General features: G+C 57.9%; 1 protein-coding gene across 1 annotated transcript in view; it reads left to right on the forward strand.

Annotated features, from left to right (window-relative positions):
* Nucleotides 1–16,858, forward strand: part of Fhad1 (forkhead associated phosphopeptide binding domain 1) — a 90,756-nt gene that overhangs the window by 47,476 nt on the left and 26,422 nt on the right. Inside the window, 6 exon segments of the mRNA XM_048349825.1 lie at nucleotides 6,450–6,607; nucleotides 7,311–7,415; nucleotides 7,637–7,744; nucleotides 10,371–10,478; nucleotides 13,981–14,088; nucleotides 15,810–15,983. Coding sequence (XP_048205782.1) covers nucleotides 6,450–6,607; nucleotides 7,311–7,415; nucleotides 7,637–7,744; nucleotides 10,371–10,478; nucleotides 13,981–14,088; nucleotides 15,810–15,983 — 761 coding nt within the window.

Consider the following 16,858-nt stretch of genomic DNA (forward strand, 5'->3'; position numbering starts at 1 on the left):
GGCCAAGAACCTACTTGGTGCCAGTCACGGAAGACGCAGTGACGTGTCCTCTGCATTGTGAACTCCCGTGTAATGCACACGCAGAGTCCGCAGGAGCAGAACGGTAATGAAGAGCTCTCCACGCAGACAAAGGAACGGCCCCAGCCCCACCCACTATATCGGCTGGCTGCCACTTTACCAATACGGCGTGCTCTCTGGCCTACTCGGGCCTCTTGGTACTTTACTGGAACCTTCCACACTTGGCTTCCAGGCCCGGTACAGTTGAGGCAGCGGTGGAGCCCTGGGCAGGGGCAGGTTCACATCGGGACCTGGACGGCCGGGGTCTGTCCATGTTAACTGGGTTTGTCCGTGTTGGGTGCTCCCAGAGGGCTGAGCCCGCTCAGTGACTGGGACTATGGACACACACCACCATCTCCAGCTTTCAAGGCATTTACTTTTCAGAACTGGGTCTTGGCAAGTTTTATACCCTGAGCTGTGCGTGTGCACTCGCACGCCCACACACACACACGCACACACGCACGCATGCACACGTGCGCGCGCGTGTCACAGCACACAGCTCGGAACGCGATCCTCCCAATCTCAGCCTCCCAGGTAGCTAGGATTGCAGTGTGCGTCAGTGTGCGTGCCTGGCTCGCAATGCGTTCTGCCTCGTTCTAGCCGGGGTGCGTGGAGGGGGGTGTCCCCAGAGGCCGGGGTACCGCTGGGCTTTGACAGAGTGTGGGGGCCCACGGCAGGGAAGGGGGCTGGCCACCCACCTCATCAATGGCGCCACAGTGAAGAGGCTGGGCTGACTCAGACCCTGCAGGCACCCCGCCTGGGGCCTGGGGCCCCGCCCAGCCACCCACCTCGTCCGTCGGGTGGGGCGGTGGTGGGACACCGCCGTGGACCACACTTCTTGTCCAGCGGAGGGCCAGGCACCTCGGCCGGGTCGCACTCCCTGCCGAGCCAGCCGGCAGTGAACGGGAATCCTGACTGAGGGCGGTGAGGATTAAGGAAAAGGAAAAATACAAGACAAGAGAAAAAAGACAAGAGGCAAAGATGGGGTACGGGAGGTCTGCATCTCGAGATTGAGACTCAAGACTGCAGCCCAGTTTATTCTCAACTCCCAGCTTATGTGCAGTTTTGGAACCAGGGAATAGCATAGGATTGTTAAAATTCCAGAACATAAAGAGGCTTTGAAGTTTACAACATTTGATTACAGTAAACACAGGACAAGGTTGATTAACATAGGAATCTACTCCAGCGGACATAGCAAGGTGCAGACACAGCAAAGCAATTCCGGATAGTGGCTGTGAACAAATGTCCTTGCATGTAGCATATCCTGGCGGTAACAGCACAGCCAGAGGTGATAATGAACCTAGCTGCAGGTTTGGCTCCCGACATCTTGGCGACATCGGCACAGCCAGAGGTCAGGATGAGCTTAGCTGCTAGCTCGGCTCCCAACCGCACTCTGCACCTTTCTATGGTGTCTAAATCAGGTCACCACATTTCAGGCTCCTGCTCCCTGTCTGCCACAAATGACCCTCACCTCGCCCCCCAACCAGCCCCGCCTTGCTTCTCTCCTCCCTTACCGGCCGACCAGGGCATGCGCCACATCTCCCAAAAAATGTGGGGGTGACGGCAGTCCCCCTAAAAGTTCCTAAGACCTAATCTCAACAAACAAGCTGGGTGTGGAGGTATGTCCCTGTATCTCACCTACACAGGAGACATCACTTAGACTCACAGGCCAGCACAGGCAAGAAGATCCTAGCTGGAAAAAAGATAATAACTAAAGCTTAAAAGGGCTGGGAACACGGCTCTCGTGGTACAGCACCTGCCTCGCAAGTGCAAGGCCTGAATTCACACCCCAGCACAGCCAAAGGGAAAGAAAAAAAAGGAGGAATCCAAAAATACATATGGAAGTACAAAAGACTGATTGGCCAAAACAATCCTGAGCAAAAAGAGCAATACAGCGGCATCACAATACTTGATTGATGTCAAACTATACTACAGAGCCATCATAACAAAAACTGCATGGTAGTTAAAAAAAAAAACAATGCAGACACAGACACCAATGGAGGACACCGATAGGGGAGCTAGAAATAAACCCACACAGCTACAACTGCCTGGACTCCCCACCAAGTCGCCAGAAACACACATCAGAGACAAGACAGACTCGTCCTCAAGTGGTGCTGGGAAAACTGCACATCCCCATGCAGAAGACAGAAACTAGATCCTTCTCTCGCTCGGTTCAGAAATCGGTTCAACATGGACCAAAGACTTTCAATGCAAGTCCTGAAACTACAAAACTACTCTGAGAAAACAGCTCGGAACATGGGCACAGACAATGACCAGGACGGCTGCAGCTCAGAGAATAAGAGCAAGAACTGACAAATGGGACCGCGTCAAATTAAGTCTTCTGCAGCCATGGAAACAAGGGCCTTAGAAGGAGAAAAGTGTTGCCTAATAGCCAGTGTGTGTGTGTGTGCAAAGAACCCAGAAAATTAAACACTGAAAGAACAAACAATCCAGTTAACAAATTGGGCAGATGAACTGGACAGTTCTCAAAAGAACAAATGGCCCATAAACATGAAGAAATGTCCTTCGTCCTTAGCCACGGGGAAATGCGAACAGAAAGGAGACAGGTTCCATCGCACCTCTGCCAGAACGACCATCATCGGGAAAGCAAACCACAAATGTTTGTGGGAGGTAAAGGAACCACTGGTGGGCGTGTAAATGAGTGCAAACACCGTGGCAATCAGTACGGAGGCCCCTCAAAGAAACTAAAAATAGAAGCATCCATCGTGCAATCCAGATGCTGCCATGGGCATCTACACCAACGAATGTCCTCGACAAGCGGCAGAGAGACCTGCATGCCGGTGCTTGCTTATTGCATTGCTGCTCACAATAGCCAAGCTATGGAATCCGCTCAAGTGCCCATCCGCTGAAGAATGGACAAAGAAGAGACGGTGTGTCTACACAAAACAATGGACTTTTGCCTAGCCATAAAGAAGAAAGAAACTGGCCAGGCACTGGTGGCTCACACCTATCTAGATCCTAGCGACTCAGGAGGCTGAGATCTGAGGATTGAGGTTCATCTCCAGCCTAGGGGGTGGGGGGCAGGGGGGAAGGCCCAATAGATTCTTACCTCCAATTCTACAATTAAAAGATCATAACCTATGGGGTTCTACTAGGTTCACCGGAGAGTCCAAGATAATCCTCCATCTCCGAGTCTTTCCCCTGCCACGCATGATGGTACATACCCGTAATTCCAGCACTCAAGAAGCAGAAGCAGGAAGATTGCAAGTTTGAAGCCTGCTTGGTCTACATCATACCCTGAAAGGGGGGGAGAGGGCGGGGGGGGGGGAATTGCTGGCAGAAGGCTGAGATCTGAGGGTCATAGTTTGAAACCAGGAAAGTATGGGAGACTCTTATCTCCAATTAACCACCAGAAGTGGAGCTGTGGCTCAAGTAGTAGAGCACTAACCTTGATCAAAAACGAAACTCAAGAACAGGGGCTGGGAATATGGCCTAGTGGTAGAGTGCTTGCCTCGTATACCTGAAGCCCTGGGTTCGATTCCCCAGCACCACATATATAGAAAAAGGCCAGAAGTGGCGCTGTGGCTCACGTGGTAGAGTGCTAGCCTTGAGCAAAAAGAAGTCAGGGACAGTGCTCAGGCCCTGAGTTCAAGTCCCACCCAGGACTGGCCAAAAAAAAAAACAAAAAAAACAGCACGCAGGCCCTGAGTTCAGGTCCCAGGAGTGGCATGGTAGGTGGGGGAGCGGGGGAAATCCTTAATCATCTGAGCCAATTGGTGGCTGCAGGGTTTAGGAGTTGGCTACTGGGGAAGGGCCACCATCCTCCCCCCTCCTAATTCACAGCCAAGTAGCCATTGTGATCACTCCATAGATTCCTCCCTCCCCCCCAAGACCCTCGGGAGCCGCCCTCCCCTTCCCCGTCAGTACCGTGCCTGCCTCCATCCCTTTGCACGCAGTGGACCCTTGGAAAGGTCGGTCTTCCCTTCCTGGATTTTCACGTCTCATCTCAAGAAAAGATGTTGATCTGATCCCGCCAAAGTTTTATCCGCCTCCTGAAAACGTGGGAGACCGGCACCAGTGGCCCACACTCTTGGCTACCTGGGGAGGCTCCGTTTGGGAGGTTTGAAGCCGGGCAGAAACATTCATGAGATCCTCCTCCTCCTCCTCCTCCTCCTCCTCGACCAATAGCCGAGTGTAGTCGTGCGTGCGGGTCGTCCCGGCCGCAGCCCGTGGGACGCAGATCTTGGTCCAGGCTTGGCGCCGGTTAGGAAGCAGTACCGTATCTCAGAAACGGCCAGCACAGGAAAGGGTTGGAGGCGTGGCCAGCTCCCCACCACCGGGCCTGCCCGACAAATGGGCGCGGAGTCCAAACCCCAGTCCTGCCCCCAAAATCCTGAATACATTTAAAACACGGTTCCATGCCAGCTCACGCTCTCGTGATGGGAGGCCGTGGGGCCTGCATCCAATCACCAAGCTGAGTGGGGTGTTGCACACCTGTAGTCCCAGCACTCAGGAGCTGACACTGAAGAAGAAGAAAGGAAAGACACATTGCGCTGAGCACGAAGGAGGTGGAGCCCTTCTGACCTGTCCCCCACTTCTCTCTTTTTAAGGGTTCTCCTTGTATCTGGTTTATCTTCTGGAGCATTATAAAAAAATTAAAAGCCAGACTCAGGAACTTCAGGTAATTCTTTTTTAAATTCTCTTTTTCTTCCAAGTTCCTGTCAGCTTTCCCCTGGGCGTGTGTGTGTGTGTGTGTGTGTGTGTGTGTGTGCGCGCGCGCGTGTGTGTGCCGCTGTGTGCTTGAAATCTGTGTGTGCGCGTCAACCCAGGCAGAGCGCATCCTCCAACAGGTGACTCGACTTCCCCATCTGCACACAAGGGGGTTCAAACAAGGAGGCACTGGCGCCTCTGACCGGGCGCTGGTGGCTCACGCCTCTAAGCCTAGCTACTCGGGAGGCTGAGATCTGAGGCTCGTGGTTCCGGGCCAGCCCAGACCGACAGATCTGAGACTCTTAGGGCCATCAAAACCACCATAGAGCAGAAAGTCGAGCTTTAGCCTTGAGGGAAAAAGCCAGGTGAGAGCTCAGGGCCCCGAGTTCAAGCCCCGGCACGCACACAGAATTTGAATACCGTCAGATTCTTTTAAAGTGCAATGGAAGCATCAGCTGCACGGTAAGGGTGATTACACAGAATGGATGGTTCTAGAGAAGAGGATAAGGACTGGATGCTTCTGAAAGCGGGTGTCATGATAACCAGCCACACAACCTCGGTGGTACTCAACAGTGACTGTCCCCTGTGCTCACGCCCAGGGTCAGCCCAGGGTCAGCATGTGGCCGGCTTCAGCAGAGGGACCCTGGCCTGCTCCGCAAGGCCTCCCGTCCTCCAGCAAGCCAGCCTGGGTGTGCTCCCTGGAACCAATCAGGTCAGGCTTTTCAGTCTTCTGTTAACGTCCCATTGGCCACTCAAGTCACATGGCTAAGTTCAAGGTCAGGGGGCGGGGTCACGTAGGCAAAGCCAGCTAAAAAGAGAGAGGCTGGAGGGTCAGGGCCGCCACTCCAGTTAGCCTCGGGGAAGGGCCAGCGAGTGACCATCTTAGCCGTCTATGGTGCCCGCCACGCCTATTCAAGCCTGCTATGGCAGAAGGAAGGCAGCCACAGATAACACGGGAATGCACGGCTCCGCTAGGCAAGGCTCTGATCGATAGCACAGATCTACAAAAGCAAAAGCAGGTGCTGGATCCCATCGGGCGGCCTCTGGCCTAGTCCTCCCTTCCTCCTGTCACGGAGATGGACTGCAGCGCCCAGAGAGATGAGCGACTCTTAGGCTGCCGCACAGCAAACTGGGAAGATTATCCAGACAAAGCCAGACCTTCCTCCTGTCCCCCAGCGAGCAGTGACTAATTACTCATCTCCTTACTGAGCACCTGCTCTGAACTAAGCACTACTAAAACTTTAGCTTTACCGTGCACGGTACTGTGATAAACCTCATTTTCTAAATGAAGAGGCAACAGGAAGAAACTAGAGCTGAGGTTATGTCTCAGTCCTGAATTCAGAGTCTTCATATCGTGTGTGTGTGTGTGTGTGTGCACGCACACGCGCGTGCCTGTGTGTATACACGTACTGGGGCTTGAGCTCAGGGCCTAGGCACTGTCTCTTAGCTTTTTCACTCAAGGGTGATGTTCAACCGCTAGAGCCACAGTTCCACTTCTGGCTTGCTGTTGTTGTTGTTTTTTTGGTGGTTATTGGATAATAAGTCTCACAGACATTCCTTGACGGCATTCTCCCGCTTCTCCTCTTCACAGTCTGCCCTTCTCCCCTGGACCCCACTGCAACCCCTTCAGGTAGTCAGGGTCCTTAAGAGTCTTCAGCGCACACCTCCCCTCCTTTGTCCTGTCCCCTGGAAGATGTGTCCCCCTTTCTCCTTTTCTTCAGGGGAAGGTCAGCAGTTCTCAGGAAACACAGCAGGCTTTGCTGCAGGAAAAGCTGCGGGAGCACCTGGTGGAGAAGGAGAAGCTGAACGAGGAGAAGCTGGAGCAAGAGGAGAAGCTGAAAGCCCGGATCCAGTGGCTGCTGGAAGAGAAGGCAGTAAGGCAGCCTCTGTCACCTCCTGCTCTGCTGGACACTGATCCAGGCCCTTTCTGTGGGGGGGGGGGCGGTGAGGGGTGCTGAGGGCCTGTGCTAGAGGGGCAGGGGGCTCAGCAGCTCCCCGTTAGCACGGTGGCTTTCCACCAGTTCATTTCTGGCTTTCCAGCCAGTCATTTGGGAGGGGTTGCGTGTGAATCTTAAATGTGAAAACTCACAGCCAGGAGCCGGGCACTGGCGGCTCACGCCTGTAATCCTAGCTCCTCAGGAAGCTGAGCTCTGAAGAGCACGGTTCAAAGCCAGGCCGGGTAGGGAATTCCGTGAGACTCTTATCACCCGTTAACCACCAAAAAAAGCCAGAACATGGACCTGTGGCTCAAGGGGTAAAAGAGCCAGCCTTGAGCAAAAAAGCTGAGGGTCAGCACCCAGGCCTGAGTTCAAACCCCAGGACGATTTGCCAAGCCTGCTTTAGAACTCGGGCTGGAGAATCTGGCGGGCTGGTGCACTTTCTCACCACGAACCCTGATCTGCTAAGTGGGGCCAGGTAGCTGTCACTGTGAGAGGAGCCCCGTGTTCGCACTGTGCAGCCAGGGAAACTGAGGCTCCGTCCGTAGAGTCTGGCTTGTCGGATTCCCCAGCTGGGAAGGCTGAGCCCCGAGTCCTGCCGTGGTTCCCAGCCAGGGCTGACTGACTAGCGCCCTTGACACGCAGGCCCTGGAGGACAACATTTCTCAAGAGAAAAGCAGAGGGAAGGAGGCCTTGGAGAAGGAGCAGCTGAGAGTCCGCGAGCTGGAGGGCCGCCTGGCCCACCAGAAGGTGCGCAGCCGGGGAAGTAGAGTCGAACCCCAGCCCCACGCCAGGCCCCAGAGCTGGAGGGCACCAAGGGTCTCCCCTGGGCCTGCCCACCCTAGGGCCCATCAAGGCCTTGCTATCCCTGCTCTCCCCGGGGCCTGGACGGCACAGAGCCGGCCGAGCCCCCCCCCCCCCGCCCCCGCCATGGCAACCCAGTGTATTCAGCAACAGCCGTTGTTCCACAGGCTCTGGAGAACGGCATTGCTCAAGAGAGGAACCGGGCGAAGGAGGCGCTGGAGGCTGCTCAGGGCAGAGTCCAGGAGCTGGAGAGCTGCCTGGCCCGCCAGAAGGAGGTAGGCAGCCGCCCTCGGGGGAGTAGAGAGCCAGCGGGAGCCAGATCTGGCTTGGGAGCCAGATCTGGCTTGGGAGCCGATGGAAGTAAGAGCCGACCCACAGGGGAGGTGTGGGGACTCACAGGGGTGTGGCTGGTGCCCTGCGTCCTGGCTCTGGGGAGCCCTGGGGACTCGGGAGGGAGTCGTGGACTCGAGGACTTGACACCCAGTTGGGGGAAACGTGGGGATCCAGGCGGAGAGAGGGCTTGGAGAGGAGTCGGGACAGGCGGCATGGCGGCTTCTGTAGGCGGCCGGGCACCGGTGCTCACGCCTGGAATCCCAGCTACTCAGGAGCCTGAGATCTGAGGGTCGCAGTTCAAAGCCAGCATCCAGGCAGGCAAATCTGTGACTTTCTTATTTCCAGTTAAGCACCAAACCAAAAGCAGGAAGTGGAGTTGTGGCTCAAGTGGTAGAGCACCAGCCTTGGGGTGGGGGTGGGGGGGAGCCAAGTGGGAGCAGAGACATATCCTTTCAAGAGCCTTGAGTTCGAGTCTCAGTAACGGCACAGAAAAGAAAGCATGAGATCGCAGTGGAAAGGTGCTGGGACTTCAGGGCTGCGTTTTCCTCCAACAACATCCCAAGTGGACCCAGCCCTGCCTCCGGGGAGCTCTCCACAGCCAGGGCAGGAGCCCCCCGTTCATGCCTGGAGGGGTTTCCTTTAGGCTGAGGGCAATCAAAACCCCCCCTCGTCCCCCGCCCCCCCCGGGCTCCCAAGGACACATCCCACCAAGGTGTCTGGGCCCAGACGGCTCCCGCTTAGGCCCCGAGCTGAGCCCGTCCCCTCTCCCCAGAGGAGCGCCACTCGCTGGGTCACGTGATACTCGGCCCAGCGTGTTTTCTTCTCAGTTCATAATGTGGACTTCAACACCCAGATTCCCATCCCTTTGGGGAAAGTCAGGAAATCTGGCCCTCCTTTCCACTTGGCAAAAATGGACCAGAGCCTGGCCAGCTCATGGCAGTTAGCCAGTCCCCTCTCCCAGCCCCCCCCACCGCACGCAGTCCGTCCGCCCTGCTTCGGGTCTCTCTGACCCCTGCGGTCACCCTCCCAACCTGAGGCTTCAGGGAGGAGCTCGGGGGAGCGGAGGCGTGGGTTTGAGTCCCGGCTAGGCTGTTTCCTGGCTGGGTCCAAGTCTGCTGACCTCCTCTGTCTTAAGAAGGGGTCCCTGAGGGTCAGAGAGAGTGGACAGCAAGACATTGGAAGGTGCTCCCACCTGTAATCCCAGCTGTTGAGGAGACTGAGATCTGAGGATCGGGGCTTGAAGCCAGCCTGGGCGAGAACCTTCCTGATAATCTTATCTCCAGTGAATCACTAGAACACTGGAGTGGAGCTGTGGCTCAAGTGGTAGAGTGCCAGCCATGAATGGAAATAAAAGCTGAGCGAAAGCCAGAGACACTAAGTTCAAGCCCCAGGACCAGCACAAAAATAAATAAACCAGAAAAGTGTCTGAATACGTGGTGGCTATTGCTCCTGTCCCTGGGGATTCTCCCTGTACCCCTGCATGAGCCCCGGCTCAGAGAAAGGCACTCCTGACACCCCCCCCCCTTGAGTGGGGACAAGTTAGCTCAGACACAGCCCGTGGGGGAAGGGAGAGTGTTGGCATGCAACCCTCTGTAAACAGCTTAAACAGGCTACACAGAAGGGGAGGAGGAGGAGGAGGAGGAAGAGGAGGAGGAGGAGGAGGAGGAGGAGGAGGAGGAGGAGGAGGAGGAGAGGTAGGAAGAAGGGAGGTGGAGAAGGAAGAAGAAAGGAAGGAATGGGGAGGAGGAAGGGGAGGAAAGGGAGGGAGGAGGGGAGGGAGGAGGGGAGGGAGGAGGGGATGGAGGAGGGGAGGGGGAGGGAAAGGGAAGAGGAGGAGGGTTCTTCTAGCAGTCACTTAAGTCAAAGGGCACCCAGGGCTCCGCAGCCTGGGCAGGGAAGGTCCTGGGATTGAAGTCATGGGAGACCTCAGAGAAGGACCGAAGCCCCGGGCAGAGGAGAGCAGCCAGTGTGTCACCCGGTCTATCTGCACGTCACACACTGCCTGTCCTTTGTCCCCAGGGAATGTGGTCCACTTCCCTTGGGAAACTGACTTGTTGCTATTAGATCTTCTCCCATTTCTCCAGTGTGTGTGTGTGTGTGTGTGTGTGTGTGCGCGCGCGCGCACGCACATGCACCCATCCTAGGTCTTGAACTCAGGGCCTGTGCACTATCCCTAAGCTTTATTGCTTAAGGCTGGCACTCTACCACTTGAGCCACAGTGCCACCTCTGGCTTTTTTGTTGTTGTTGTTTGGTTGGTTTTGGGGGGTGCTTCACTGGAGCTGAGAGGCTCACAGACTTTCCTGCCCGGGCTGGCTTTGAACCATGATCCTCCGATCTCAGCCTCCTGAGTAGGATGCCCGGCTCCCCGGTGGATCTTTAAGGATGGCAGAATTGCTGGGTGGTGTTAAGGTTTGATTCGCCGGGCCCAGTCAGCTCTGACAGTGCGCCTGGCCCCGCCCCCCCGGCCCCCATCCTCCATCTCCTCGTGGACGCCACCCCATTTCAGCCGCTGGCATTGTTACCCCATCCCTGCGGGCGGCGCCCCAAGCCTCTGCTCTGCCCCTCAGGCCCTGGAGGACAGCGTGGCCCAGGAGAAAAGGAAGTCTAAGGAGGTGCTGGAGGCCGAGAGGAGGCGAGTGCAAGACCTGGAGAACCACCTGACCCAACAGAAGGAGGTAGGAGCGGCCAGAACCTTCCGGAAGGAAGGCGGGTAGCCGCGTGGGTAGACAGTCCCGCGGCGGTTCCCCGGTAGGTGCCGACATCGCCCACATGTTCACTGCACCCCCCACCCCACCCCCAGACACTCAGTGGCCTCATTGGAACAATGGGAATATCACACACACACACACACACACACACACACACACACACACCCGTGGGGTAACTGCCACCCCACTGAGGCGTGGCCAGCCCAGGCCCAGGCCGGCTGACCCCGTGGCCAGCATCGTCCTCCACATTAGAGCAAGGCGTCTGCGCCCCAGTGTCCCCCGCGCAGCACGAGAGAGACATTCCAGGTGCCACCCACCCTGGCTGGACGCCGCAGGCAGGCAGGGACGTCACGGGCTCTGGGGTGGAACCTTCTGGAATGGCTGAGAGGCGACACCTCACCGAGACCATGATGGGGGGACGTGAGCAGGGCTCTGCAAACGCCAGGCCCCTCCAGAACGGCAGACGGCCGCCCTCCCGTGCCCCACCCCCCAGACCCTCCTGTCCAGAGCAGGCCCAGCCTGTTCCATAGCCCCAACGCTCCCAGGCACACCCCAAAAACAGAAGCTGGGGGTCAGGACCCCTCACCTCTGTGAGCCTCACAGGCTCGGCACACACCCCACGACCTTGTGGGGCCCCCAGAAACAAGGCCGTAGGCTCAGTGAATTGCACCATTTGGTTTAATTCACCCGTCTACCCTTTGGCTAACTTCCTTCATCCCTGGTTCCCATGCGGCCCTCCCCCTCCCCCCACCCCTCCCCACCATGCTGGGGCCCATTCTGGGTACAGTGACAAGACAGCCCCCCAGAGACCCGCTCCCCACAAAGGGAGGAAACCACCAAATGCCCCAGCAGCTTTGGGGGGGGGGGGCGCATAAAACAGAGGGCAGGTCAGAAAGGGGACCAGCGGGCAGGGAGGAAACGAGCTCTGAGCAAAGCCTGCAGGGAGGGAGTCACCCACCAGGACCTGGGGGGAGGGGGGGAGAGTGAGGAGGTCCCCCGAGACTGGGGACCTGCCCTCAGTCGGTCCTTGTCCTGACAGCAGAGAATCTCAGTCCGGGACACAAGGACCGGGCCGAAGTTTATTCCTAGATCGAAGCAGAAAGCAAAGACGGGAGAGGCTACAATTTGCCAGCAAGGGTGGGCAAAGCGGGGGGCGGGGGGGGGGGAGGGGGGAGGGGCTGGCCGGTCCCGACGACGCCGGGGTGTGGAGGGTGATAAGGCCGCTGTGGCTTGTCCTGTGTAGGGATCTGCTTCCTGTCACTTTAATAGCCGTCTCTGGACCCAAGGCCAGACGGTGCCCTGCCCGGTAGTGTCCCCCAAGACCCCCCGTCTCTGGGAGGCCGATCAGCGGGGCAGGAAAAGGGGGACAAGGCTGTTTTCTGTCCCTTGCTGTAGCTCAGGGAGGGCGTGTGAAGCTTGAAGCGGAGGAGGAGCCGGGGACGATGCGCCACTAATCAGTCTCCCCAGATACAGTGTCCATTTCGGAGCTCCCGGCTGCCGTTTCCCACACCTCCCTGCCTGTCATCTAGCCCAGCCTGGAGAGGCTGGGACCTGCCAGAGCTGGGGGGGCCGGGGAGGGGGTGGAGAGGGGCACAAGGAATGGAACCAGAGCTGGGGTGAGTTGGGGGAGGAAGAGTAAATGGCCTGGGAAGAAAAGACCAGAGGAGCTGAGAGGCTAAAGGGCTCCATCCCAGGTTCAAGTCCCAGCTCCACCCGTACGTGCTGTGTGACCACGGCAGGCCCCTTGCCCTCTCTGTGTCTGGTGGAGTGCTTGTCCTGCTGAGGTCAGAGGCCGGGGTCAGAGGCCAGCAGCCCTCCGCAGAGGCGCCAGCAGCGGGCCTAAGCCACGCCCGTCAGGGAGGGAGACAGAGCCTAGCAAGGACAGGAAGGCCCTGGCTGCCCCAGGCCCCCTCCCCTCCCACAGGTGGACAAGCGTGGCTGCCGCCAGAGGCCGGAGCATCTGAATTAAGGGCTGGGTAGGGTGGGACCCCAGGCCAGGTGACACAGGAGTTCTGGTGGGGCCTTATTTGTGCCCTTTCTGACCCCTAAGGTTGAGATGGTTGGACGGGAGCCCCCAGGGGGGGGGTCCCCCAGCCAGAGACCTGAGGGCTGGGCGCCCTTGTCCACTGTGGGCTTGTGAAGGGGACAAGCGTCCTGCTGCCCCCACCCATGCCCAGCCACCCCCTCGGGGCACACGGAAGGGCTATGAGCAGGCGGGGGGGGGGGGGGTGGCGGGGCGCGCCAGGGTCCCGGCAGGAGGTGAGGCCATAGGCCCCAGTAGGCAGGAGGACCGTGTGTGGGTGAGGCTGAGGGCCTAGCGAGTCCACCAAACAACAGGGGGACCCCGGGAAAGCTGCCCGCAGGCACCCCAAGCCGTCCCCCCTCCCCACACCCTACCTGCCCTGCGCCTCTGCTAGGGCAGGAGGGCTTGCTAAGGGAAGTGTGAGGTTTTACCCCAGCAATCCCCCCTCCACATTTTCCCTGGTGCTGCTCCAGCCTTTCCTCCACCTGGGGCACAGATACGTAAGGTCTTTGGGCTGGGAAGGTGGCTTCGCAGTAGAGGGCTTACCTAGCATGCATGGAGCCCTGGGTTCGAGTCCTCAGCACCACATACACAGAAGAGGCCAGAAGTGGCGCTGTGGCTCAAGTGGCAGAGTGCTAGCCTTGAGCAAAAGCGGCTCAGGGACATGTCTCTGAGTGCAAGCCCCAGGACTGGCAAAAAAAAAAAAAAAAAAAAAAGAAATATATATACTTAAGATGATCTTCCTGTGAACATTATGTCGAGCAAAAAGTCTTTCCACTGCTACAAACAGGATTTCTATCCGTCTCTGGCTGTCACCCCCTGGGGCCTGCCCGGGACTCTGGCGCCCTACCCTGCCCTGGTCCATCGGGTGTACGTCCTCGGCTACACAGTACCCCAGGAGTGACGTGGAGAGCCCCCGGGCCTTTCAGACTCCAGAGACTGCCGTGTCCTTTCAAGGCTCAGGCTTGGACCTGCCGGGACAGGAAGCGTGTCCGGATTGTCCCGCCCAGAGCCAGGGACTTCCCAGCCGGGCCCCGGGCGGGTGCCGGCACCTGCCCCGTTAGTAGGTTAATAGGTGACTGGGGGCCGGGTGACTGGACTTGACGCTCACGCGCGTGACTCACAGCCGGGTGACGGGACTTGCACACTCACGCGTGTGACTCAGAGCCGGGTGACGGGACTTGCACACTCACAGGCTGGTCATTTCCTGAAACCAGCCCCCAGTGCTGCACTGTGAGCGCGGGCTCTGCGCACGACTGAGCGCACACTGGCTTCCCGGTCCTGGCCCCGCTGGCCTCTCCCCTCGCCCTCCCTGGCGGGCACCTCCAGCACCCATTCAAGTCTGTGTCACCGGTTACCATGGTGACCTACCCCTTCCCTTCTTCCTCTCCCTCTTCCCCTTCCCCTCCATCCACAACCCCCAAACCCTTGCCCTTGCCCCCCCAGATCTCGGAGAACAGCATCTCCTACGAGAAACTCAAAGCGAAGGAGGCCTTGGAGAAGGAAAAGAAGAAGGTGCAGGACCTGGAGAACCGTTTAACCAAGCAGAGAGAGGTAGGAGCCTCGGGCGGCAGTGGGGGCTTGGATCCTCCCTCGGCTCCTCTCCAGCCGTGGGACCTCAGGGAAGTCGCTTAGCCCCTCTGAGCTCTGGTACATGCAGATGATGACACCAAGGGGCCAACCTCCTCGAGGCGTCGCGTGACCTCCGTAGGCGCGGAGCCCACACGGGACATGTCCGCGTGCAGCGAGCACCCCATGCCGGCCGCTTGTGGGGTGAGCACAAGCGAAGGAGCAGCACCCGAGCCCTGGAGCCCCAAACCTTTCCTCTTCAGCCCTCTCCCCTCCTGTGTGCCAGGCTCGAGACCACGCACCTCTGACCACGCCTGATCACTTCTGAGCCTTTCAACCTCAGGCTTGCCGAGCCATCGAGTACCTCTGCCTCCACCACGCAAACGCACCTCCTGTGACAGCCGGCGCCTGGCGGTGACCGCGCCTGGCCTCTCAAACCCTGGACGCCATTAGCAACGCCTGGGTCTCCACAGTGCAAAAGACTCTCACACACACAGATGCGCGTGCGCGTGCACACACACCCACACACACACACGAAGCAGTTGGTGCCAGGCACTGGTGGCTCACGCCTGTCATCCTGGCTACTCAAGAGGCTGAGATCTGAGGATCAAGGTTCAAAGCCCGCCCAAGCAGGAAAGTCCATGAGACTCCCATCTACAACTAACTACCAAAAAAGCCAGAGATGGGGGTGTGGCTCAAGTGGTAGAGCACCAGCCTTGAGCAGAACAAAGAAAAGAAAAGCAAAGCTAAGGGACAGCACCCAGGCCCTGAGTTCAAGCCCTGGTACTAGCATGGGAAAAGAAAAACAGAAAGGCAGTTGGCAAATGCACAGCCCGGCAATGGTGGGTTAAGCTGGAACAGAGGTGAAATGGCTTGAAAGCCCTGTCAGGGCCAGTGAGGAGCAATCGCCTGCCTCTCGGAGCATTTTCGTGTCCATCTTTGAAGAAAGCTGCCCACACATCCACGTGTGCAACACGCTGGGGTCCTTCACTGAGCCCCACCTATTGGCTCAGGAGCTGCAGTTGCTCAGCTGGTGCTCCCCCACGTGAGCCACGCCACCAGCCCCGTGTTTGCCGTGGTGTTTTCAAAGTAGGGTCTCTCTGTGCACGTTTCTCTGGGGAGGGCAGACCCAGCCTGCCTGACCTGGACATGAAGACAATTGCACATCTATCCCGAGGAGGGAAGACTCGACAGCCCTCCTCAAATACGTGAAGGATAAACCTCAAGAGCTCCAGATAACACATCTGAGCCAGGAGACTGGAATCCACGCGGAGACAGATCTTGACTGGAGAGAAAGAAGGGGTTGTGTAGTACCTGGAACTTTCCAGAAGGGCATGCGTGGGCTTTGGACTTTCAAAGGATGTACAGGAGCCAGGCGCCGGTGGCTCCCGCCTGTCATCCTGGTTCCTCAGGAGGCTGAGATCGGAGGATCGTGTGAAGCCAGCCTGGGCAGGAGAGTCCATGAGACTCTCCAATTAATCACTGCCAGACGTGGCGCTGCGACTCACGTGGTAGAGCGCTAGCCTTGTGCCAGAAGGAGCAACCGAGCCCAGGGCTTGAGCCCGTGGGCCAGCCAAGACAAGGATTGCAGAATGGAGTCTGTACATCCCCTCTGATGGCACGGGGGACAGCACAGGGGACGAGGCGGGAAGGGAACATGTCTGGCCCTGAATCGTCTCTCATTGTAGTGCTTACTGTTTGTCTAGGAGATAGAATTAAAGGGGCAGAAAGAAAACATCCTAAATAATAAACTAAATGACGCGCTGGCCAAGGTGGAAGAGACGCAGCAGACGAAGACGGTGGAAAGTCTAAAAGCGGAGAAACTCGCCCTGAAATTAAATGAAACGTTAGCCGAGCTGGAAACGGCCAAGACAAAAATGGTACGCGGCACCGGCAACGGTGAGGTCTGGCTGGGCGCGGAGGGAGGCGGCCCGGCCTGGGCGTGCAGGGTTGGCCCGGGCCTACTCAGCCTCAAGCCGGTGGCATTCTGGGCCCAAGGGCACCGGTCAGGAGCTGTCCTGCACAGGGGACCAGGGTGACACAACCCTGGCCACTGCCCACTGAAGGCCAGGCCCCCCCCCCCCATCCTGACCATCAAACATAGCTTCAGAGTGGGGCCCCGGTGGTCACGCCTGTAATCCCAGTGACTCACAGCATCTCAAGATTGTGGTTTGAAGCCAAGCCCGGGCAGGAAAGTCCGTGAGACTCTTATCTCCAATGAACCACCAAAAAGTCTAAATGGGGGGGCTGAGGATATGGCCTAGTGGCAAGAGAGCTTGCCTCGTATACATTGAGGCCCTGGGTTCGATTCCCCAGCACCACATATACAGAAAACGGCCAGAAGTGGCGCTGTGGCTCAAGTGGTAGAGTGCTAGCCTTGAGCAAAAAGGAAGCCAGGGACAGTGCTCAGGCCCTGAGTCCAAGGCCCAGGACTGGCCAAAAAAAAAAGTCTAAATGGAGCTGTGGCTCAAGCGGTAAAGTATCAGACTTGAGAAAAGAAAAAAGAAAAATAAAAAAGCTCGGGCAGCACTAGGCCCTGGGTTCAAGCCCCAGGACCGGCACAAATGTCCATCCGATGCGTAATTACTCCCAGCTGAGTAACATTAGCTTGGGAGGAAAGGTGCCCGGGCCCCTGCTGCCGCCTCCAGGCAGCTCAGGTGCGCTGTGAGCTCGGCACGGGCTCCGGCGGGTGGAGGGCGCCCAGGACACAGACTTGAGTTCTGTTTGCTTTGGTTTGCGGAGCTGGGGATCAACC

Source organism: Perognathus longimembris, chromosome 7, assembly GCF_023159225.1.
Source record: "Perognathus longimembris pacificus isolate PPM17 chromosome 7, ASM2315922v1, whole genome shotgun sequence".
Taxonomy (NCBI): domain Eukaryota; kingdom Metazoa; phylum Chordata; class Mammalia; order Rodentia; family Heteromyidae; genus Perognathus; species Perognathus longimembris.